This window comes from Elephantulus edwardii, unplaced genomic scaffold (genome assembly GCF_000299155.1).
Source record: "Elephantulus edwardii isolate Elephantulus edwardi_28Jun2011 unplaced genomic scaffold, EleEdw1.0 scaffold00039, whole genome shotgun sequence".
Lineage (NCBI taxonomy): Eukaryota > Metazoa > Chordata > Mammalia > Macroscelidea > Macroscelididae > Elephantulus > Elephantulus edwardii.
This window is the reverse complement of record NW_006399789.1, coordinates 10,761,433-10,786,602: the sequence shown is the minus strand read 5'-3', so window position 1 is coordinate 10,786,602 and position 25,170 is coordinate 10,761,433. Positions and strand designations below refer to the sequence as shown.

Sequence of the window (25,170 nt, the reverse complement as noted above, 5' to 3'; positions counted from 1 at the left end):
AGTGGAATTGCTGGGTCAAATGGTATCTCTATTTGCAACTTTTTGAGAAAGCGCCATACTGCTTTCCACAGAGGTTGCACCATTTTACACTCAGGCTGGCCACTCTTACTGACATGTTCAACATACATGAAACAGTCTCATCACCCTTGCTTCTTACATTAGATGCATCATAATCAAATGGATAAAAGCTGATGATTAAAACAAACAAACAAACAAAAAACAAAAAAAAGCTGATGATTAAAACAAAAAAAATTAAAACAGGCTGTAAAACACATCATAATTAAGGAAACAATGATTTGAACATTAATTAGTTATTGCTTTCTCATGAGAAGGTATAGAGGTCAGAAAAATCTAGACCAACATCTTTAAAGTGAAAGGAAAAAAAGTCCACCAGGCAATTTTACATCCAGCAAAATTACCCTTTAACACTGATGAGAAGACACAGAGTTCTAATGACGTAGTTGTTATCACATGAGCAATGGTATAGAAATGTTGTTGTTAGGTACTGTCAAGTCTAGTATGACTCACAGTGACCTTGTGAACATTAGATCTGAACCTCATCCTATTCTGTGCCATCTTCACACTCTCTGCCCATCCTCACACTCAAGCCCATTGCTGAAGTCACTGTGTCAGTTCACCTTGTCGAGGATCTTCCTCTCCTTTGCCTTCCCTCCACCTTTACAAGCATTATGTCCTTCTCCAACAACAGATATGCATTTGGAAAAGTCAAAGAAATATTTTAAATATAAAGAGAGTAAAATGTTGAGATTAACTGGCCCAATTAAAAACAAATAAGCCCAGTCTCAATTTTGAGAAACTTTTTAGAGTTCTCACAGGCAACAAGCAACTGAGGTGACTTGACTTTAGCCATGGAATAGAAATTATAGGACACTTGACCAAAGTTCCACTGCTATTCGTAATGCTTTCAAAAATTGCTGATCCAAGGTCTAGTCTCTTACCCATCTTTAACCTCTGCTTCTCACTTACAGGCTGTTAATATGTACACAGATACAAGCCTATAACTAAGGAATGTTTGCCATGTGGTGAATTAGGACAGAGTGGGCTAAGAGGTTATCACCATGTTCTATTAGGGACGTTTGGTACAGATTGCTATCACAGTTCATTATACAAGATGCTCTTAGGCAATATATAAGGACATCCCCTAGGCTCTGTTCCTGCTTGGAAAGGTAAAGGGTCAGCAAAGGAGAAGAAAACCCTCAGTGAGGTGAACTAACAGTGACTGCAACAATGGGCTTACACACAGCTGAGGATATGAGGAGGGCAGGATCGGGGAGAGTTTCAATTTGTTGTGTCTAGGATTGCAATGAGTTAGAGTTGACCTGACGGCACCTAACAAGGAGCATCTTGATCTCAGGAAGAATGTGGTTGAACATAGATTAATAGGGTATAGAAAAGTGTTTACACAAAAAATTTTCTAGGGTATGTCCACAATGATTTATTAAAAATAGTCAATTAGAAGAACTTATATAGAATCAACACAACCCACTATGACCCAGAATTGACTCCGACATGACCCTCTAATGGGTTTTCAGAGGCTGTAAATTACAGTGGGAGGAGATTGTTCTTCTTCCTGCCATAGGGCAGATAGTGGATTCTAACTGACTGCCTTTGGGTTGGCAGGATAACTCTTTTCCCACTAGTTCAAATCTTAGCTGTCCAATCAGAATATTCTTTACTGTTAACTCTCAGTCCAGCCTTTTTCTATCCTTACAACAAAGCCACCCTTTGTATTCATGGTCTCCTCATGCTACAAGTCTAGGATGTCCACATTGGAGTGGTCTGTTTTTTTTCTATTTCTTTTTAAATAAAGAATGAAATAAAGATATTGCCATTCATAGAGATGTATGAATGTGTTGCCTTTTTGTCTGCAATACAACAAATGATTCAAATGTAACACAATGGAATGAATACATTTGTGCCTGTGGAGCACAGTTCCATTCTGACACATAGCAGGGTCACTATGAGTTGGAGTTGACTCAGAAAGAGCTGATTTATTATTATTTTAAAATATTCTTTATTCATTCATCTGGTAACATGATTTCCCACCTCTTATAAGCAATAACATTGTTTTCTGGACCAAGCCCATCCTGATTCCTTGCTTCCACCCCACTGCATCCTCTTAATATAATTTTAAGAAACACTTATTTCTTCAATTATATGATCTCATCCTACATCATTTCTTTGTAACACACCCGGACTGTAGATTTTAATAGCAGCATTAGCAGGTGGATGGCTTATTTATTTTGTTGATGTAAAATGATGACACAAATAGGCCAATTCATTCAATGGCTTTCATCAAAAGAGATAAAACAAGACAGGGTTTTTTTTCTTCCTTTTATACAGCTGAAGTTGATAAGTTTAGATCATCAGTATGGTCCTTGATAAGAGGTATCAGTGAGTCTTCACTCCCCTCAACTGTTCCTGCTTCTGCTAATAGGTCTAGTTTCTGACTCTCTGTGATGAAGAAAAGATTAAAGCATGGATTTATTTCATGCTGCGTCTCACAGGACAGCATTTCTTCCTAGGAAGTATGGTATAGAACCGGGTAGAAAGGCCCTTGATCCGACTCCCAGGACTGTTATTTTATGGATAACAGCCAACCCCTTTTCACTTGTAACTTATCTCTAAAGCCAAGACAGGACAGACAGGCTGCCCCTCTTGTTTTGCAAGGTTGCTGCAAACACAAAATTAGACTATTTTTTTTTTTTAAATTAGACTATTTTTGTGAACTCTCTTCGTAGAGTTGTGAGGTATAATATAAATATTAGGCATCATTAACAGCTTTTAAGATCCCATTCAACTAGAAAACGTGAAAACTCTATTACCACTCTTTTAATTATTTTCCCTCCCTTTTGCTTAACCTCCTCTTTTCATTTATGGCATCTTTACATTTGCAAGTCAGCATCATGGCTGATACTGGTTTGTGAAAAAAGGAAAATATTATCTTCATCTTCAGTAAGAATGTGTCCCATCTTTTTTTAGTCTGGTTATAATTTTAAACTATATAATAAGATGCATATTCAATGACTTCAGAGTATGACATTCCTCAGGTTTGTACTCCTAGATGCTATAAATAGGTCATACCCAAGGACCCATAAATAGCCTTCAACAAAATTCATAAAAGTGTTTCTCCCAAAATGAAAATTAGGCTAGTGTTCTTTTTTTTTTAATTTTTTTTATTATTTTGTGTGTGTGTACCGTCAAATCAGATCTGACTGGTACAGGAGGATATTGCGCCTCCTTCTCCGGCAGAGCATCTGGTGGATTCGAACCGTGTTCCTCTGGGATTGCAGTGCAGCTTCTTGCCACTAGGCCACCAGAGCTCCCCTTAGGCTAGTGTTCTTATTCACTGTATTCTACTCTTCTGTACTCTGTTGCTATAAATGGATTTAATCATCTTTTCTCCAACATGTGCATGCTCTTTAGAGTTAGGAAGTGCATCCAATGGTGTATGCTTTAAATGCAGAAAAAGAAGCTATGGTATTTCAGTATCTGAGGTGTTTGCGCAGCTTTTTCAATTGTGAGGTATATTGTGGTACAATGGATCGCTTTTACATGGTCTTTCTTGTCATTGTCTTACACCTTTCACCAAATGACTGCGTGAGAGTATGCTAATGAGATGTCTTCAGCCTACAAAGGGGATTGGAAAGCTTGCTCACAATGCAAACAAGGTGCATGATACTCTTGTGGCATGTATATAAGGTATGTGGAACCTTAACAAAGGGATTCATTTGTCAGTTTTATTGTCTTGCTAGACTTAAAGACAGGATCACTTCCACCAGGAATAAGAGCTGGGAATGGAACACAGCCTTCGGAGCCAGGGTTCCTGTGCTTAGAAGTTCCTAGATATAGAAGATAGACAGAAAGACCCTAATACTGGAGAGGTACAAGACAGCTAGACGCAGTGGTAGAGAGAGAAAATGGCAGAAAAAACAGGAGACCAGTGTGAGGTTGTGGGTGGTCTTCTAAGAACAAGGCCACTGGTCACCCATGGAGTGAGAGAGCTGACCACCTATGGACAGAAGGCTTACTGGCAGAGAGGCCACTTACAGAGGAGCAAAAGAGCTTTACTGGGTATTTCTGATCCTGAATTGTAGCTTGTTATTTTTCTCAATCAGTTCCACAACTGTGAGCATGGTCTGTGGGTTCTGTGTGACCATTGCAATCAATTGTCCAACTAGACAAAGAGGTTTAGGAAGCGGAAGTTGGTCTTAGAGCTGGTAAAAAGGTTGGAAAGAGAAGTGATGTCTTATCTCTGGCTCTTAGGAATCAGCCTTGCACTGATGTTGATGGTGAATTTCCCCCTCTCTTGTGAAGTTAGAGGAAGTTAGAGAACCTCAATGCCATTTTGCACATAGTCAATGTTGAACTAGGTGTAAATAAAGAAGTAAACAAAACTATTTCCTAAACTTTTTCTTTCTCTCTCTGTCTTTGTGGTCTTCATTTAGGATTTTACTACAGAAAACATCTTAAACATTATAGGATCAGAGTACTGATTTCTTTCAATACTACCTGCATCATCATTGCTCCAGAAGGTTCTTGGATCAGGCTTGGTCACAATATTAGCTTGGTTACATGGTTCTTTCACCTTTAAAACATAAGAAAAGAAGTGAGATGAAAATGTTTGCATCATTTCAACTATTTCAGGTATACAGTCTATAAGAGAGTTTCCAAGACTGAAGTTTGTCTGTGCTCTGATAAAGATGACAACAATTCTGCTTTATCAGCAGTATGCTCATTGTAGCATGGAAAGCCCCATGTCCTTGGAACCTCTTGTTCTGAGCAAACCAGAATGCTCAGTCACTCTACTCCTGATAACATTTTGCTGGCAGAACTCATGTCTGGATAAGCACATGATGATTAGGGCTCAGCACCTGATCATTTTCATGTCTTATATTTTGTTCAGTGAAAAACTACAGCTGTGTATAATGGCCCTAAATGAGTGTGAGACATTCACAACATACAAAGTGTTTCAGACCATACAATGGAATGTTACACAGCCTCGGAAAAAAATAATAATAAACTCATAAAACACTAAACAGCATGGAAGACATTGTGCTGAATGAAGTATTTCAGTTACAAAGGACAAATACTGCATAAGGCCACTGTTGTTAAAATAGATTGATATTGAGATGGAGAGAGAAACTGGGAAAATAATGGCTAGATAATGAATATTATACTAGAATGGAAGAAAGAAGGGACAATATGAAAGTAATGGATGAATAGCAATTTGTATGATAATTAATAACCTGGAACAGGACAAGCATTACAAAGGTAATTGGGAGAGGGGAAGGGAAGAAAATGTGCATGAATGAATGGCTGAAAACAAACAGGTCTATCTTGGAGAGGGTGAAACCAAGTTTCTCTTTAGAGGCTAGGATTTTGAAGCTCCATACCACGTGCTTTGGGCACATGGCCAGGAGGGGCCAACCAGTCCTTGGAGAAAGACATCATGCTCAGAAGGATGGAGGGACAGCACAGGAGAGGAAGACCCTGGATGAGATGGATTGATACAGTAACTAGGGCAGCAGTGGGTAGGTGTGTTTGTTGGTGTCAGTGAGACTAGCTCAGGACAGGGCAGGCTCCAGAGATGTACAAAGGGCTGCTATGGGTTGCAGGCAACTTGACGGCACATAACAACTACAACAGGCCTTCAGTAAAATGGAAAAAAAAAGTGTTCTAGGTTTCTATATAAGTAAGACTTTCATTAGGTAGTTTGGAAACACGTATATTAGTGAAGTTTTTGAGTACCGTTGATTGGAAACAGAACCATAGCTGACCTTCCAGTGGGTTTTCAGAGGCAGTAAATTGCACAGGAGGAGATTGCCCATTTTCTTGCTCGAAGCAGCTAGTGAATGAAAAAACTCATTGAGGTTGAAGTGCAACCTTTGCTTCGGCAGCACAATACTTTACCACCAAGTCACCAGAGCTCAGTAGGAAATGAAAATGAACTCTTATTTCAGAATCTTTATGGTTTTAAGTAGTAACATATGTGATATGCATTATTTATTCATTTTAGAAGCTCTTCTTCATGCAGTTCAATTCATAGATTTTTATACAAAATGTTTCAGGAAACAGCAGTTACTCATTTTGGGGGTGTCATCTTTTATTAATGTGATTTGTGGTTTTTCAAACAGATTCTCAGTCAGGAAAATTTACCCTTGTGTTAAAAAACAATATCCCATTTATGTATATTTTGCAGTATTCACTTTGGCTACTGTGAAGAGCAGCAAGTTGCATTTATTATTTTTGTAACTTTTTATTGTCATTTGCATGAAAGTTTACAGAGAAAACTGGTCATCCACTCATCAGCGCAGGCACATTTTGTTCTGCGACTTTGACGGCAGTACCCACGATGTAACAACTCTTCTCACTGCCTTCCCGTGTGTACAATTTCCAGCCATCTTTCCTTCCTCACCTTGCCTGCCTGCCTTCATCCTTGGGAAATTCTGTCCTTCTGATCTAGTGTTCTAAGGAGTACCTTGCTGGTGCTATTGAACACCTTACATATAGGCTTGTCTATTACTTGACTGATAGAAAATCTCCTCCTATGCAATTAACTGTCTCTGAAACCACCCCTTCTCCCGCCCGGATCAGCTATGGGTCAATTCCAAGGTTCCAATTCTATGGTACACATCAACAACAACATTGCTTGGCTGAAAGTTGAGTCACAGATGAGTTTGAGTTTGAACTCGAAGAGTGACTAAGAATCATAGTCTGGTCTCTTTTGAAGATTCTGAGTTTTGTTTTCACTTAATATTTGATGAATAAATTTTTTCTAGATCCTTTTCCGGTTCATAAGCATGATGACTGGGAATTCATACTTCTGTATGACATGTGCCCCCATTAAACCTTGTTACGACATAGGTACACTACCCATCTGATGTAAAAAAAAAACCAAAACAACAAACCAAAAACAACTGTTGCAGTGATAAAGAAATTAGGTATGACATTAACTGGTTCAGTTGACCTTCCCCCCATAACACAACTTTATTGATGAAAGAAACAGAGTATAAATTCTTTTCTGGCACTTCTTCTCTTCTTATAGACTAGTATAAAGAAGGCACTGCTCCACATGTAGGAAGTTCTTTGTAGATGGAACAGAAAGCGGGCTCCTTGACTCTTCCTTCAGTGCTTCTATATCAGATCTATTCTTCTTTATAGAAAACAATCCCTCAAATATTTAAAAGGAGTCATTATGTCTCACCTTCACCTTCCATTTCCAGTTGACCGGCCCTCTTTATTTTCACCGTTTCTCATGAAATGCCTGGAAAGTCTTTTGATCAGGGTTACTCTGCCCTGGAGGACATCCTCTGGCATAGGAACCAATCTCCTGGGTGTTCCCAGGCCAGACAATAGTCGCTAAAATGAAGGACTGGTTTTGAGAGACAGTTCTCAGCAAGGACAGCCAGCATTGTCTCTGGATGTGACGAATGAAAACATTTCCAAAGACCTAGAAATCTGACATACTTTGCAAGTAAAATATGCTCTGTTAATCAGATAAATTTTTATTCTAAAAAGTCCTAATTGATTTTTATAATTATATACCCAGTTGGGAAAATCATCATGTATGAGCTTTCTTCCTACATTAAAACCTAATTACCCTGCGTCCTTGTGGCATTCCAGTCACACAAATGTCATTCCTCCACATTCCATTTACTTATGAATGATTCTTTATGACTATTTGTTTTAAAAGTCTCTGACATTTTTACACCAAACCTGTTACATTCAAGGTTATCGAGATTTTCCCCTTTTCTCTCTGTTCTTTGTGTTGTTATTATGCAAGTAAAAGAGACAATTCTTCATGTTTTAAGAGCCAAAGTATTCACAGAAAATGATCTGGAGAGCTCACATAATTCTTTCAAAGAATGAGTTTATACAATACCATATATGTGTGTTTGTTTATATACATTTACATACAACTAAATACATATATATATGTTCACACACACACACACACACACACACACACACACACAGAGTTTATCTATTAGTAGCCAGTCCTGATGAGCCTTTAAAGGTAGCTCTGTGATTTGGTAGAAAGGTAAAAGCTGGGAATTGAAGATGTGATGAGTTCCTCAGATTTTATCTTCTAGCTGAATCCACAGTGACCTTTCTGGTTCTTTGCTTCCCTACTAGGAAAATAATTCAGGATGTTCTCTCCAGTAAGACATAAGCCTTGGATGTATGGCTGAGAAGGAGCAAAAGTATCACAGGAAAAGCAGAGTAGGGGTATTGAACTTGTAAGCATTTTGTTATGGAAAATTCCATTAATCAGACACAAAATAAAGAAAATTGTATAATAAATCTCTTTTGAGCCTTAGGAATCATCAATCTTTTGCCTTTTTTAAAACACATATTTTTTATTGTTTTATGTCTCATTCATATATATTGTGTTTTATACAATCATTCATATTCATTCTATTTTACATTTTTTTAAATTGGAAATTATGGGTAAGATCCAATGGTGATTGATTTTATAAAATATGCGTGAGAATGTCTGTATGAAAAACAATGTAAATGAAGAATAGTGTGAAAAACAGTGTATATATAAACCTTTTGCCTTTAAAAAACAATTTTTCCCTTTTTAAGATGCTTTCAGATTTGAAATTGACATTTGAAATGTCAGATATGATGACATTAGAATGGATTTCATATCAATATAATTTCACATGTATTTCTAAAATTTCACTTATAGAGAATTTCTTTAGAATTGGTTTCTAATGGATGATATCTTTTTATGATTATCAAGGCCATTATCCAAAGTAACAATTTTGACAACAGTGGGATTAATTAAAGTTTAAGGAAAGTTATTAAAGTCTATTTAGTAAATAACAGCGTGTACATTCTGAGAAAACAAAATAGACACTTGCACTATTTTGCAACTGAATGAGTTGGGACTGATGGTTTAAAAAGACATCTATGAAACTATAAGCTGCCCCAAAATCAATGGAACTTAGCCTCGCTTATTTTAACACATACAGTGTTATTCCTCCCCCCCCCCCGGTAATTTTTTAAAAAATTAATTTTAATGAAAGTTTATTGTTGCTCTTTTCTCCCTGCCCACCCCCTCCAACACATATAGTGTTATTTTTTTAAAAACAAGCTTTACTGGCAAAGTCCATAGTGCATTGTGCTGTGAATCCAAAGGCTTTAAGTCTCTGGTGGTTCGATTGCACGTCTTGAGGAGGAAAGATGGGCAGTCTCCTCCCCTTAAGATTTACACCCTCAGAAACCCCATGCCTCACTATGAGTTGGAATCAATTAGATGACAATGTGTTTAGCTTTTGAGTTTTACAGCTTTATTTTGAGGGAGGTAGGTTTTGTTTTTGTTTTTTTTTTAAATTTCTCTAATGTGGTATTATTGTCTTTCAATTTCTTACCAAGGAGGTCCAAGACAGAGTCTTTGTCTGACAGAACTGAAAATGTTAGAGTGTAGAATTACCCCAAGAAAATAATTGTTAAATCCTTAATCTTGCAGCTCTAAAAATGGAATTGTTACAGGTTAAGATCTGAACATGAGAAGATGAGATGTATAAGAATAACACATTTAGGGAGATGATATTTTTCTTTCCAGAAATTTTAGACAGACTCAGAAGCAAGAACCTGGGTAAATAATTAACAATTCCCCTGATGTGAGAAATGAGCTGATTTCTTAAGTTGACAAAAAGCCTCAATTAATGGCAAGGTGCAATAGCAGCAGAGTGTTAGGAAGGAAACTGCTACAATCCTTTCCCCCACCCCCATCTTACTGTATCCTGATTTAAAGAGCATTGTTATTGTTATGTGTCCTTTAGATGGAACCAATTAACAGTTGACCCTTTAACAGGTTTTTCAATCACTTGCAAGGAGATTGCCTATCTTCTTCTCATTTAGAAGCTGGTGGATTCAGACTGGCTACCTTTGGATTGGCAGTCAATTCCCTACTCACTATGTCTCCAGAGATCCCTTAAAAAAAGAACGTTAGTCTTAAATGAGTAGTTGGTGGTCTGTGCCACACTCAGCACCTGGCTTAGTGTTCACAGCCGATATTGAGCTTCTTCAGTCTCAAATAAATAAACACATATACATGCTGTGTTGGAGAAGAGTATTGAATATACCGTGAACTGTTAAGAGAACAAGCAAGTTCATCCTGGAGAGGGTGAAACTAGGCTGTTCCTTGGAGGCAAGGATTCTAAAGCTTCATCTGACATACTTTGGACATGCTGCAAAGAGGGACAAGTTTTTGGAGAGGGACATCATGCTTGGGAAGGTGGAGAGACAGAGCAAGAGAGGAAGACCTTCCATGAGATGGATTGATGATTTGATAAGGCATGACGGGTAACTGACAGTGAAGGTTTAGATTTCAGAGTCTTAAAACTTGGTGAGCAACAGGATGACCCAATGTTTACAAGCCCAGTATCCTTAGCAGCTGGGGGAATCATTCTGGCCAACCTCTATTACATCAGATGCTGTCTATTTTCTATACAAGTGATAAAATTCGGAGAATCAGGGATTTAAGAAACAGGAAGGATATATTGTCTTATGTCTCTCCTGTTTGATGAATAAATAAACTGAGGACTAGTTGGCAGTGTAATATTTTTAGCTGGTAACTGATTCAGGAGCAACCTCCAAGTCTTGATGTTACATTTTAAGACATAATTTGATAAATGAGAACTATGGGATCAATAAGCAGGATAACATGAGGTGATCTTACATGCTAAAATATACATATATGCAGTCTTTTAGATACTTTGGAGTCTTTCACATAGAAGAATCTTGGGGTAGTTCAGGTCGTTGATGCTTTCAGCTAGGAACTAAAATAAGGAGTTTTCAGTCCAACCAGAGCTGTTTTGGAAGAAAGTTCTGCTTTATTCTGAAAAATCAGTGATTGAAAACCATAAGGACTTAAAGATGGTATAAGTGTAAAAAAAAAAAAAAAAAGAAAACCATAAGGAATATAGTATTCCTCTGCTACATATGTTTTCTTGTTCAGTTGGAATTGACTTGATGACACCTGATATTTGTTCTTCTTAACATATTTTTTTAATATCACTAGAATCAATGATCAACAGGTACATTTATATGTTTAAAAAGAATGCAAAATAAACACACTTATTTGTGTTGATTAGAACACAGCCTAGGGAGTTCTGGTGGTCTAGTGTTAAGGAGTTTGTTGCCAACCCACAGTTAGATGGCTCAAATCCATCAGTTTCTTTGCAGGAAAAAGATGGGTAATCTCCTCCTGTATGACTCTGAAAACCTATTGAGGGTCAGTTATGAACTGGTTCTAAGGCAACAGCACATAAAATTCAACCATAACAGAACACAGCTTAGTGAATAGGGAGAAAAAACGGTCTGTTAATTGAGTAACCTACATATAAATAGTATGGACAAGAGAGAAACACTATCTTGTCATGTGTTCTGCTTACTGAGTTTTCAACCTGAAACTTCGTTGCTCATATACTCCCATTTCCTCCAGGGTTCCTGCTAAAATGTCACCTTCTCAATGAAGCCTTTCCCAACAGTCCGGAAAAAATGGAAAATATCCTATAATTCTCTTGCTTTACTCTTTTCCATGACTCTTATCTCCTGGTATATAGTTTTTTTGTTTATTTTGCTCACAGTCTCTTATAATTTCTGTTAGTCCTCAGTGGGTCCTAGGAACATAGCAGGCATTTAACAAATATGTATTGAATGAGCAGATTATTAAATCCTAAACAATTCAACATAATTATTTTAAATTATTCTCAACTGGCCTTCGTTACGCCTTAATGCTGTCGTTTAACACATGTGCCTTCATTTTTCTTAGAGTTGTAAATCCTTCAGAATTCTTCATTTGGGATCATAGAAGCGATTTAGAAAAAGAACAAAGAAATTTGTTGCCAAGACATTTCTAACTCGTAGCAAACTTCATATACGTGTGTGAGAAAAGAATATTACTTAGTAAGGTTTTCAGTGGCTGATTTCTCAGAAGTAAGTCACAAGCCTATTTTCTGAGCCACAGATAGGTGGACTTGGACCTCCAACTCTTTAATTGGCATTCAAGTTCACTAACCAACTGAACTACATAGGAGGTTAATGCTGTAGGTGCTGCCTCCATAAACAACTTATCAGTCCGACTGAGACTTGGCTTGCTTTTTAATTCCCTTATTTTGTAATTCAATACAAAATTTTTTCTTTGCGTAAAATTATGGAAAATATTTAGGCTATTGCCTTCTACCAAATATACTCATTATAAAAATTACTAATAATGGAATATTTCCTTTTTTATGCTCTGTTGCGCACTATTTGCCTGGAAAAAGTGATGTTCAGATCCATTTTCCTGGACTCAGTCTTGATTCAAGAAATCATTTGCATTTGTCCAGGAACTATGACTAGATTTGCATTCCCCAATTTAAGGCCATTTGTTTAGCGTTGCTTCTCAATCTTGACTGGAGGATCTAAAAAAATGCAATATCCATGCTACAGCCTAGCAGTTTATTTTCAGGCTCCCTTAGTGTCTCTAATGTGCTTCAGGAAATTTCTGCCAAGCAGAAGTAATATGGATTGAATAGTGTTCACCCTGAGTACAGTCATAGTTCCTATCATACTGGGCTGCTAACTGAAAAGTTGGTGGTTTGAATCCACAAAACACTCTGAGGGAGAAAGATGGGCAGTCTCCTCCCATAAAGACTTACAGCCTCGGAAATTTAATGGAGAGTCATTGAGTCCAGAGCAACCTGATAGCAGTGGGTTTGGGATTTAGCACTCTACAAGGATGATACTAGAAATGACTCATAGACCTGGGTTAAACAGTAAACATTCCTAGGCTCTTCCTAGGGAAGAGATGTGTTTATACTATCTCTCATTGCAAATTATACTGTATACCTTAGTATATTTTCCCCCTTGAGCTTATCTCCAAAATAATATTTGATAAAAGGGAAATGAATAGAAATTTGGATCTGGATTTTATATGCAATTCCAAGGGGAAAGTCTCTATTGTGCTCTACTAAGAAGCTATGCCAGATTCAAGATCAATGTTATTTTAAAATGCACTCTGTCAGAATTCTCAATGTTCAATTTTATTTGAAGAAAAAAAAGTAATTTGCTATTCAATCTTCCTGTAATACTTTGACCATAGAGTAGGAGCTGTCAAATGCAATTTTCAACAAATGCATAATTTCTGTTTTCTGCTGTGAATGAAAGTAGATGTCTCTTTTTAAACATGTGCTGTTTTTCTCCTGCAGCAAGTTAACTGTAAAGTATTTAACAGTGTACAGGGCTAAAATAGTGCTTGTATGCCTTGGCTTGCGCAAACAGTGCTTCTGAAAAACCAGTTAATAATTTGGCCATCCTCATAGTCTGGGATGTGTAGTTAATTTTTTACAGGGGTTCCCAGATGTGCTGGAAGACCCACTCACAGCCGATCCTGCCAATGTATCTTTAATTTTTTTTAAAAACCATTGCATTTGACCTTTCTTGTATTTGATACAAAACACATGTCAAAAGCAATACCTGGCAATTGTGAAATGCTTTTTTTTTTTTTTTAATTAGCAAAATGATCATGAACACATCTTTGACAAAGTTTTGAATGGCAGAGATGGAAGGTTTTCCTTATGAAACTGGGTCAGTGTTCAGCCAAGTTAATCATACATCATGACAGAGATTATCCAAAATCTCTCCGGTATTCAGTTGGTAGGTCATTAGGTCCATGGAGAAATAAGTGGGAGAATGTCTTAAACAACTGTCTAACATGTAGAGATGTGAATATTTTTAATAAGGACTGAATTTCAACTTTAAGAGGTGCAGGTCCTGATCTTAGCCAGATCACTTGAGCGTGAACTTCTGGGAAGGGAGCCGAATAGCAATCTGAGCCTGTAAGCGAGCCAAGATGATTCTTTATTGTAGTTGCTTTCCTTTGCAGGTATTTTCCATGGCATTTCCTTGACTTTTCTCTGGGTGTCCTGGCAAGCTATGGTAACTTTACCTTCTCCCTGTCCTTTCTGTTTTACCTTTTCTTTCTCCTACCTATTCTTTTCAGAGGGTTCTAGAAAAGACTGCAATTCATCCTTATATGAATGGAATTTGTGTTTTATCTTCATTTTGCCCAGGCCCAGTCTTAGGGATCCAACTAAAAAAAATGAAACTCACATCAACCAAGTTGAAAATGACACCCTAATGAGTTTCCAAGGCTGTGAATCTGTACAGGAAGGGATTTCCTATCTCTTGACCACAGAAGAGAGAGGGTGGACCCAAACCTGTATCCTTTCCACCAGCAGCCTACTATGTTATACACTCTGCTACTCCACCAGAACTGCTTATTTTGAACTAAAATTGTGGGGCACACTCTAGTCAAAGGCGGAACAGCCCATTGACCTTTCAGGGAGATACATCTACTAGTGAGTCATGAATGATGTTCCCTTCAGCTGTCACCGAAAAAGAAAGAAATGCCACTGTAGCCTGACACGGAAGATCTTTCAGACCTAAAATCTAAAAGTTACATTATCTTTATTCCAGATTATCAATTACAAAAAATAATTCTAGGGAGTGTTTACAATGTGCCAGGCACATTTATTATCTCAAAACATTTAATTCTCAAAACATCCTCTGGGTGTTTGTGGGAAGTGGGGAGAAGAAAGAAAGAACAAGCCAAACTTTTAAGTTATTTTTCCAATTGCTAACCCTTTAGAGTGCAGAGAAGGTAGAACTTCTTAACATCTGATGCGTAGAAAAGGATATACTCTTGCTATGAGATGTGATTTGTTTATCATCATCATCTGTGTGCTTTGGAGTTTAAAAAGTTGAGAGATTGACTTAAGATGCCTTTCACCATAACACATAGAACACTAATAACATACTTTTTAAAACTTTATTTTATATTGGTTTGCTTACAAACTTTGTATACATTGTGTTTCACACTAGTCTTCATTCACACTGTGTTTCATATAGTCATTCCCAATCATTATGCCTTATAAAATTAATCACCATTGGACCTTGCTTATGCTTACTTCAGTAATACACATATGTGTACTTAAGTATGTAATACAATAAATTGTTGAAGATCAAATACACCTCATGATATACTAAGTATTTAAGATGTTCCCTGCTAGCACACTGGCTAAGCATTCACCTACTACCTGAAAGGTTGGCAGCTCAAACCCATGAGCCAGTTTATGGGAGGAAGATGTGACAATTCACTTCCATAAAGATTAATCCACCAGTTGATTCTGCTTCATAGCCACCCTCTATCAAGGCTGTAAAATAACACCCCCTGGTGCTGTAAGATTAAACCTTCTGAGGCAGTTCCATTTTGCCCTATAGATTTGCTAGGACTCAGACTTGCCTTCAGTGGGACCTGACAGTGTGTTTAAGACAGTATGTCTGTAAATCAATTTTAGAGGCATGTGTCTGGAGCTAGCATCATCTCTCTTGATATTATATCATTTAGACACTTAGATGCTGTAGATGATACAGCTGACATTTACTGAGCACTGTCAGTACTCTTGTCTAGGTGTTTACTTTTTTCACTGATTAACTGATTTTATGCTTCCAAATTATTTTTTTTAGCCAAAGTTAGTTTTTACTTAAAAAAGCTCAAGAGAGTTTAAGAAGTCCAAAGGATCAAAGATATCCAGGTTTAATAAAGCTTATAGTGGCTGATGTCCATCTGCACCTCCATTGTTTCTGCTTCTACTTCATTATGGCCAGCATAGTGCTCTGGAGTTACTTCTAGATTGAGACAGTTTTAACCTGCAGTGTCCAGAAGGGCCTATTATGGTCGTAGTGATGAAAAGCAATGGTCATTACCATTGCAAAGCACAATGTTGTCTAGTTGTTACTCAAAGCCATTGAGCCTAATCCAGAAACCAACATTGCAAATTAGGTTAGTAAAGAGCAGAGGTATTTGCACATTCTTTGAGATAATGAGTCCTTCACTGTCATCCATCTCCTGGTCCAAAAGTTACCATCCTGAGCTGACATCTTGGTAAATCTAATATTAATGACGGTATCTCAACAATAGCAATAACCCAAATGATACGCTTTAAGAATTCTTATGTGTATGGTATTATTCTTTTATGATACCTATTTTTAAAATGAGGCAACTGAAGTAACTTCAGATTGTAGCATGTTTTGACTCAAATATCACGTACATTACACAGTTTTGCCAACTGCACAACCCCCATGCCTGTTAGCTTTCTATGTGTAATTTGTGTGTTATATGCTTCTAAACATTGTTTAGGTGGGTGCATGATTAAGTGGAATTAGGAAACCCAAGCTTTCAACCACTGTATAGTGCATTATCTTCAAATAAAATACTTGTTGCTAAATCACTAAAATCATAACTATTTTCAATATGAGAAATGAGGATATTAATATACTATTATTGGAAAGTTTTCTTTTTCATTCATTTATTTTAGCTTTAAGTCTTCATGCTCACTTATTAATCTATTTGAAAGAGAAGAACAGATAGAATTTACTTTTTATCTCATTGGTAATCCTTGGCCTCCTAAAATATACCAACATTTATTAATTTCTTGAGGGAGAATGAAGATGACCAAACAGTACTTTCTCACGAAGCTAGAATTAAAATGTAATTAGAGACAATCTTCATTTCCAGGAAATAGAGATAAAAATGGGGAGAGCAGAGAAGGAAAGGAAATGTATTTCTTGAATAAGACAAAGCATTTCCAATATGTGTTTACAAGCTAGATGTTCCTAGACTGTCAGCTTAGTAGAAAGGAAAAGGGACTGGTTTTGTTATTGTTAGCAGTTTCCAGTGCCTTAGCAGTGTCATATGTTTGCCCCAGTCACAGCAGTCCATCGATTGTTAAATGAGTGCATGATCATCTGTTTTACTTCCATGCATATCTCATTTCTCTTTTTTGTTCAAAATAAAGAATGTGGTCTACATAAGCAGATACAAGTGATGGTGCCTTGTGTTATCTCATTTTAATGTTCACCACAATCCCCATGAAGAGTTCCACATGCTGTTTATAAAAAAGAATGGAAATGCTCGTCTCGCAGCTGCTGTGGCTGATTACTGCGAATCGCTCGGGCTGCAGAGGAGAGATACTGGAGTTAGATTGATGGCGAGGCAGGGCCTCACATGCACCGTCCGCCTTAGTCACCTTCAATTGGCCTCCACGTCTCCCTTACGCTCATTAAGGATTATAACCAACAACAGCAAGCCTGTGGCACACAAGTGCATAAAGGGAAAGCAGTCTGGGAACAGCCTCTTACGGAAGCGACTGCATCAGGACAGTCTACCACTTAAACATCCACGAAGGTCACTGCATCCTGGTTTTTATTCCACACCACACCAAGGTGCCAATTCCATTTATAGAGGTCACATGTGCTTGGTTTCACAAAAGAAAGAGGGAAATAGTTTTATGAATATTATGGAAGTAATCTATTTTCAAACTAAATGGATTTTAGGGGAGGAAGGAAAACTCCTGATTATCAGATGAGGGGCCTGGGGAAGAGAAGGGCTGTGCCCAGTTCCATGCACAAACAGCCACCACCACCGAGTTCCTGTGGGTTTTCCAGAAAAATGCTCATGTGTATATATATATATATATATATACACATATATACACATACACACACACACACATACACATGTATACACACACACAAAATATACATACATACATATACACGTATTTATGTGTGTGTATATATATATATATGATAAATATCTGCAAAAGTGTCTCAGTGACTACTTGCTGATGGGTTAGAATCCACTAGCCGCTCTGTGGCAGTCTGTTTTCGTAAAGGTTTGCAATTTTGGATACCTTGTGAGACACTTCTTCTGCATCCTATGGGACTGCTATGAGTTGGAACTGACCCAATACCAGAAGGTTCTTTGATATCTGCCATGATTTTCTCTCCATTTGTGTGTATCTGGCTTTGTTCTCTGCAGAGAGTAGAAGAATGAGGTCTCAGGGTTAAGAATGGGAAAATCAAGCACAAAGAAAACCATGGGCCTACTTAGAGACTAGTTGAATTTCTTTCCTAAATTCATTTTTTAAAAAAAGTAACTCCTTATCCTCAAATTAAAGTCATTAAAACCCTTGGATGTGAAATGGCATTTAGGTCAGAGCATTGAGAGGTTGCTATATAGCTGAGTGATAATTAACAAACTTGATCTTGTAAGAATTACATGCTGAGTAAGATTTGTGATCAGCAACTTGGGACGCGACAGTTTATGTAACACGCCTAGAGACGAGATGGACTTCAGCACTGATGCTATGGAAAATCTGCTTCAGAATCACTGGGGCAGATCATAACAGAGGGCAGTGAGCTGGTTTATCACCCTGTTCCTTAAGTCACCCAGGCTGACCTCTAGCAAGCCTAAAATAGCAAATACTTTGCCCATAAGAAAAAGTTAGTGATGATGATATTTGGTTGGAACACTCATTTCTGAAAAGAAGATTACACTGATGATAATAATGTGTAGAACTTATTTTTCTTCAATGGCTCAATACTGAAGACATTTAAGTAAAGCAGGTTTTCATTATATTTGGATTTTTAAACATTTGCTGAACAATATTACCAATGCACCTAAAGAGACTTATAATACTCATTTGTTTCATTTACCTCACTTTAGGCAATTTATCCTAAATAAATAATTCATAAATCTATACATACAAAGCCCCCTCACCATTATTCATAATTATGAAACAGTGGAAGCAAGCAAATGGGGAAATGGAAGAATAAAGAAGGGCACATCCTTCTGACACTTACTGAGTGTCATTAATAGTATGGGAAATGTTAGGGAGCTCTGACGGCCTACTGGCAAAAAGCTGCACTGCAATCCCAGAGGTATGTGGTTTGAATCCAACAGATGTTCTGCTGGAGAGGGAGGGGCAATCTCTTCCTGTACCAGTCAGATCCAATTTGATGGCGCGCGCGCACACACACACACACACATACACACACACACACACACACACACAATATGGGGAAATGTTGCTCATATTATGTAAAAAAGAAATCACAGAATAAAATGATATTTCAAATGTGTAAAAAGGATAGAATATAAATGAATGAAGCAATAGTTATTTTATGGTAGTAGGATTATGACTATTTTTCTTCTCTTTTATATTTCTTCACTTCTTAATACTATTGTCATCATAGTTTAAAAGCAACCTCACATCTATAATCAATCTACCAGTCTATTTTAATACAAATGAGAACAGACTTGCTAATAGCAAGGAAACAGACTGAAAAAACAAATATGTAAGTAATCACAATTTATCTTAACATGAAACAAACAACTCAGTGCTGTTGAGTCCAAACCAACATATAGTTGACCCTCCAATGGGTTTTCAGAGATCGTAAGTAACACAATGGGAGATTGGCTAGCTTTCTACCTTGGGGGAGCTGGTGGATTGGAATTGCCTGCCTTGGTGTTGACTGCACATCTTTCTATATACTAGGCCACCAGAGCTCCTCCTAATATGAAATGTTCCTCCTGTAAGTTAGTAGGGAGCTCTGGTGGCCTAGTGGTAGTAGTTGCACTGCCAACCTGAAGGCACATGGTTTGAGTCTACCAGCTTCTCCTCAGGAGAAAGATAGGTAACCTTCTCCTAGTAACTGCCTCTGAAAACCCACTGAAGGGCCGGCTGTGGTTGGTCCCGACTCAATAATACATAATACAAAACACACATAAACCAATAAGTGAATAACATTTGGAGGCCATAGTCCTATACTTTCCACATACAATTGTAGAACAATTTAATTGCATTTTCGGAGTACTGAATATCCCAAACAGATATGTCTTGGGAAAAGTGCAGCTAGGGTGCTTCTTTGCAAGCAAAGATGGTTAAGATTTGTCTTTCATACTTTGGACATAAGCTTGATGAGCTCAGAATGGGATGTCATGCTTGGAAATACGTAGGGTCAGCAGAAGACAGGACTATCCCTCAGTGAGAAGGATTGACCTGGAGGCTTCAGCAATGGGTTCAAGTGTGTCAGAGATGATGAGGATGGCACAGGATAGGGCAGGGTTCAGGTCAGCTCTTCATAGGGTCGTTATGAGTCATACTCATCTTGACAGCACCACCACCACCACCACCAAGTACCCTATCCAAATTGAAATGATCTTCAATTATAGTTGAATATTCTTCTCTATTTCCTCTGGATTTTTATCAAGTCAAGCCTCTCTAGTATTAATTTATGACTAGTTTATTTCATGTCAGTGGAAAAGAGGAATATGGAGTGAGCGTGCAAACCATCTCAAGAGAACTTTTTTTTAAGTCCTGTGGGCTTTGGTCATTAGTTTAGTCCTATAATTTCTCCATGAACTTAACTTTGTCTTTAAGTAAATGGAAATCCACATGCCAAAAACAGATTACAGAATATGCCAGACAAGGTTACCTTCGGCTACCATTTCTGAAAGGTTGGACCTTCAGAGGGGTTAATGAACTACAGATTGCATAGTTGTGATGATGTTGCAATCATTTCAGCCTGCTTTAGCCCCTGTTCTGCCTCCCTTCTCAAAAAAAGGAGAATAATTAACTTAGGATTTAAAATATAATTAATGCAAAATAACCCCAAACATTTGTAAAGACTCTAAATTTGTTCATAATTATACTGGGACCAAGCTAAATTGGCATAATTCTAATACCGGTATTATGAAGCTAATTTCTGATTTTTTTCCCCTTAGCCAAAAAATTGGCTAGAAAAATACAAAACTAGAAAATTCACCCAAGATTGAATAGAGGAAAAAAGTTAAATAGAGGAATACTAAAACTACTTGGTTAGAGTTTCAATTTCTATAAATGTTGCCTTGAGAAATTATGCTTATTTGTCAGTGTCACATTAAAATAGCCTCTATTCCATCTGAAGACTATTTTCTGAAATGAATCACATGCACTAAAGCAAATACAAAATTAACAAAAAAAGTATGTATAAACAGAAATGAGTGTAGAGTGAGAAGAGGGTGTGAAGGAGTTGCTAGGTAAGCTCTCCTTAGCACTGAACAGAAATGTAGATTTCTAGGATCCATGTTCAAACAAAGCTATGGAGAACTTGGCAATTATATAGGAGACAACCACAAAGATGATGAAACGATGCAAATGTTGAATAACACCGACACAAAGATAAATAACAATGTTAGCAATCTTTTTAAAGGGAAAGCCAGATGGCAGCTACGTTGATTTTTTTAAGCCTTTAGAGAACATTTTTATATGAGGAGATGGCTGGCTATCTGCACTGAGTATAAAACAAGAAGGAATAGATTGGGTGTGAAGCATGGAGTCTTTGGTTAAACAGAGTGAGCATATTACATGTCAAACGAGATGCAGGTTGCAGTTGTATACATTTTCTCCAGAGCCTTGAAAAGCAAGATAGATTCTTCTCTGTGAAGCTCTGCTTGAAGGTGAAGAATGTATTATGCGAACTTTCATTTCCTTTCCAAGCCTGACTCAGGTCCCGGGAGAGCACCGTCCTGAACTCACAGGGTTAATGTGAACTCTGGAACCAAACTAGCAGAACACAGTTAAAGAAGTTAAAGAAAATCCCACAACACAAAAAATTAGGACCAAAGTAAAAATGTAGCTTCAAATCCTGGCTAGAGGAAAATGTTAAATATATTTATAAATAGAAATATTCCCTGTGCAAGCTATGAGAGATGGAACGAAATAAGACTCTCTTCTTTTTTTCCACCCTAGTTCTCACAAGTTTTCTGCCTTCGAAAAGGGAGCAGTATCACACTTTTATGTTACTCCTCTTAGTATAAAATATTGGAGTTTATTTCTCTTACAGAAAAATGACATGTTCCTATTTCTGGACATTTTGCTGTATAGACTCACACACCACCATTACCCTCAAATTATATCACCAAATGGCCCTGTATTACAGAATAGAACTGGGCTACAATCTTGTCTTTTTTTTTATTATTAATTTTAATGAACGTTTACAGAGACTTAGGGTTTCCAGTCACTCACTGTTGTACTTTTCTCCCTTCCCACCCCTCCCCTGACTTTTTAAAACTTTTTAAATTGTGATTTTAAAGAAAATCTACAGAAAAGTTGGGTTTTCATTCATTTATCCTTAAAATTCTGTCCTTTCTGCCTCCCTGAGTCCACTTTGCAATGCACCTCTTGTTCCAGAATGCTGTCATACATACAACGCCTAACCATATATTCCTTTTGTACAGTCTCTTCCTCATCTGTTTCAATTCAGTGTTCATTATCTATCCACCCTTTCCTATTCTTCCTCCAACCCCTCATCTCAGTCTTATTTTACAACAGTGGTGTTATGTAGTACTTGTTCTTTTTTGGGACTGAGATACTTCTCTCCGCATAATGTCTTCAAGGCTCACCCATGTTGTTAATTTTTTTATGAGTTCATTGTTTTTCAATGCTACGTAAAATTCCATTGTATGAATGTTCCTTGGTGTCCTATCCATTCGTTTGTTGGTGGCACTTGTGTCGCTTCCATCTCTTTTGCTCTTGTGAGTAATCCAGCAATAAACACAGGTGTAAAGATAATACAATAAGGTAATTTATTATCAAAAAGTTTAGAAAAAAATTTCACAGAAAGAAGTTGGGGGGGGAATTGATATTTTAAAATAAAGAGAAAAATCAAGTGTTCTATCTTAAGCCATAAATTCTGAATTTTTAATGCACTCATTTCCCTAAGGCCAGCATTAGGAAACAGGGCCTCGGCATATGGAGGGTTTAGCTCAGCCCTGAAGTTGAGGGCCATATGCTCATTGTTCGTGCAGGGCCATGTGTGCATGAGGACATTATCTGGGTTTTTTTAAATCTTGTTTTCTCATCAATTTCTCCCTTTTCTATATGGATTTTAATGTACAGTTGAATAGTTGTACAATTGGCAGCTTTGTTTAAAAATAGATTATGAGTCAGTTACAAGGAGTGTGGGACAGATTCCAGGAAGTACAATTTAAGAGTAAAGTCAGACATTTTTACATATGACTAAGTTCCAACATATTTTACATAATACTACGTCCTGCCTCTTCCTACCATTTCTTTTACACTTGTCCTTACAGTGTACTGTTTGCATAAAAACTTTAAATATGCAATTTAAAATAATCAATGAGAGGTGATTATTTTCAGGTTGTTGTTTGGTGCCGTCGAGTCCACTGTGACTCATAGCAACTCTATGATCAGCAGATCTGACCCTTTATCCTATCCTGAGCTATCTTCCTCATTTCTGATATACTTGAACCCACTGCAGCAGTCACTATGTCAATCCACCTGTTGAAAGTCTTTCTCTCTCTGCTGACCCTCCATCTTTCCAAGCATGATGTCCTTCTCTAAGAAACAGCCTCTCCTAACAACAAACCCAAAGTATATTAGATGAAGCTTTGTCATTTTTGCTTTCAAGAAGCACCCTGAGTGTACTTTCTCCAAGACGTATTTGTTTGTTCTTTTCGCATTCTGTGCGATATTCAGTATTTTTCTGCAACACCACAACTCAAAGATATCAATTATTCTTCTGTCACCCTTATTCATTATCCAGCTCTGAGATACACAGCAATTGATTGAAAAGTTTACTGTAGTTCAACTATGTGAAATAGTATTATTTTAAGTATTGGATATTATAAATTCTCTTCACAAAAATATAGGAGGCATTGGTAGTCTAGTGGTAGAACTCCCGCCTTTCATGCAAGAGGCCTGAGTTAAATTACCAGCTACTATACCTCAAGCTCCAGTGGAAGTTTGTACATTGCTCTGATGCTGAACAGGTTTCAGCAGGCCTAAAGATCTGTTTTTGAAAATCAGCCAATGGGTAAGAAGTTGCACTGTAATCCCAGAGCTTAGTAGTTCAAATCTACCAAATGCTTTGCTGGAGAAGGAAGGACAATGTTCTCCTGTACCAGTCAGATCCGATTTGATGGTACATAAAAAATAAAAAATCAGCCAATGACAATCTTGTGGATAACAAAGGTTGCGCATGAGGTGGGAAGTGACACAGTGCTGAAAATAATGTTCACTCCCAAATGCCCATGGTATTTAGGCAAAGGCCACCACTAGTGTCCCTCATCTTTGTCTGTACACCTCCCATCATTATGGTGGAACTGTGAAGAACCCATAAGAATCATCCCTAGGCTGCTGCTGTGTTATTTGTAAATTAACTCTGTGTTGAGTGAATGCATTCTAGTCTGACATTTATTTTCACAAAATAAAATGACATTTCATTTCTGTATTTTTTTTTCTTAAAAAAAATTGAAGCTACTGCTTTACAAACCCAAAGGTAGCACCTCTCCAGTGGTTCAAATGCACTAGTAGCTCTGCAGGAGAAAGGTGAGCAATTTCCTCCTGTGTCATTTGCCGTCTCCAAAAAGCCTGCTAGAGGGTCAGCTATGAGTCAGTTTCTACTTGATAACAAAGAGTTGTTTGGTTAGTTACTTACTGCATAGTCTGATTCCACTGAAATAGTTTATTACCGAAATATTTTCTACTCTCAAGCAATGTTTTTTATATATATATGTTATTGTGTGCTGCCGAGTGACCCCGTGTACAGCAGCTCTGAAGCCTGCACTGTCCTGAGCCAGTCTCACTAATTCCAACACATCGACACTCATTTCCCCAGTTACTGTATTAATCGATCTCATCCGGGGTCTTCCTCTCCTGTGCTGTCCCTCCACCCTTCTGAGCATGAATGATGTCCTTCTCTAAGGACCAATCTCTCCTGGCTATGTGCCCAAAGTATGTGAGACCGACCTTCATAATCCTAGCCTCCAAGGACACACTTGGTTTCACCCTGTCAGTGACAGACTTATTTGTTTTCTTGGCAGTCCATAGTATGTTCAACACTTCTTTTCCAGCACCACAATTTGAAGGCATTGATTCTTTTCCTGTCATTGTTAGTCATTGTCCAGCTCTCTGATGCTGCAAAGACTATGGGCTGAATTAGGTGCACCTTAGTCTCTAGACTGACACTGTTACTTTTCAGTACTCTGAAGAGATCCATGACAGCAGATGTTCGTCTTTTGATTTCCTGACTGCTGGTGCTAACAGTGTTCCTGCTCTCAAGCAAAATTATCTATATAGAGAGAGCTCTGGTGGCTTAGTGGCAAGAAGTTGTGCTACAGTGCCAAAGGCATGAAGTTCAAGGCCACCAGCTGCTGTGCAGAAGAAGAATGGGCAATTGCTTCCCATGAAATTAATTGCCTCTAAAAAATTCACCAGAGGGTCAGCTATGGTTTGATCC

The 25,170-nt window shown here is 37.7% G+C and overlaps 1 protein-coding gene across 1 annotated transcript in view; it reads right to left on the bottom strand.

Annotated features, from left to right (window-relative positions):
- SGK1 (serum/glucocorticoid regulated kinase 1) overlaps positions 1-25,170 on the bottom strand; it is a 204,735-nt gene that overhangs the window by 53,252 nt on the left and 126,313 nt on the right. Inside the window, exon 3 of the mRNA XM_006884968.1 lies at positions 4,534-4,609. Within this exon, the coding sequence (XP_006885030.1) occupies positions 4,534-4,609 (76 nt within the window). The remainder of the gene's footprint in view (positions 1-4,533; positions 4,610-25,170) is intronic.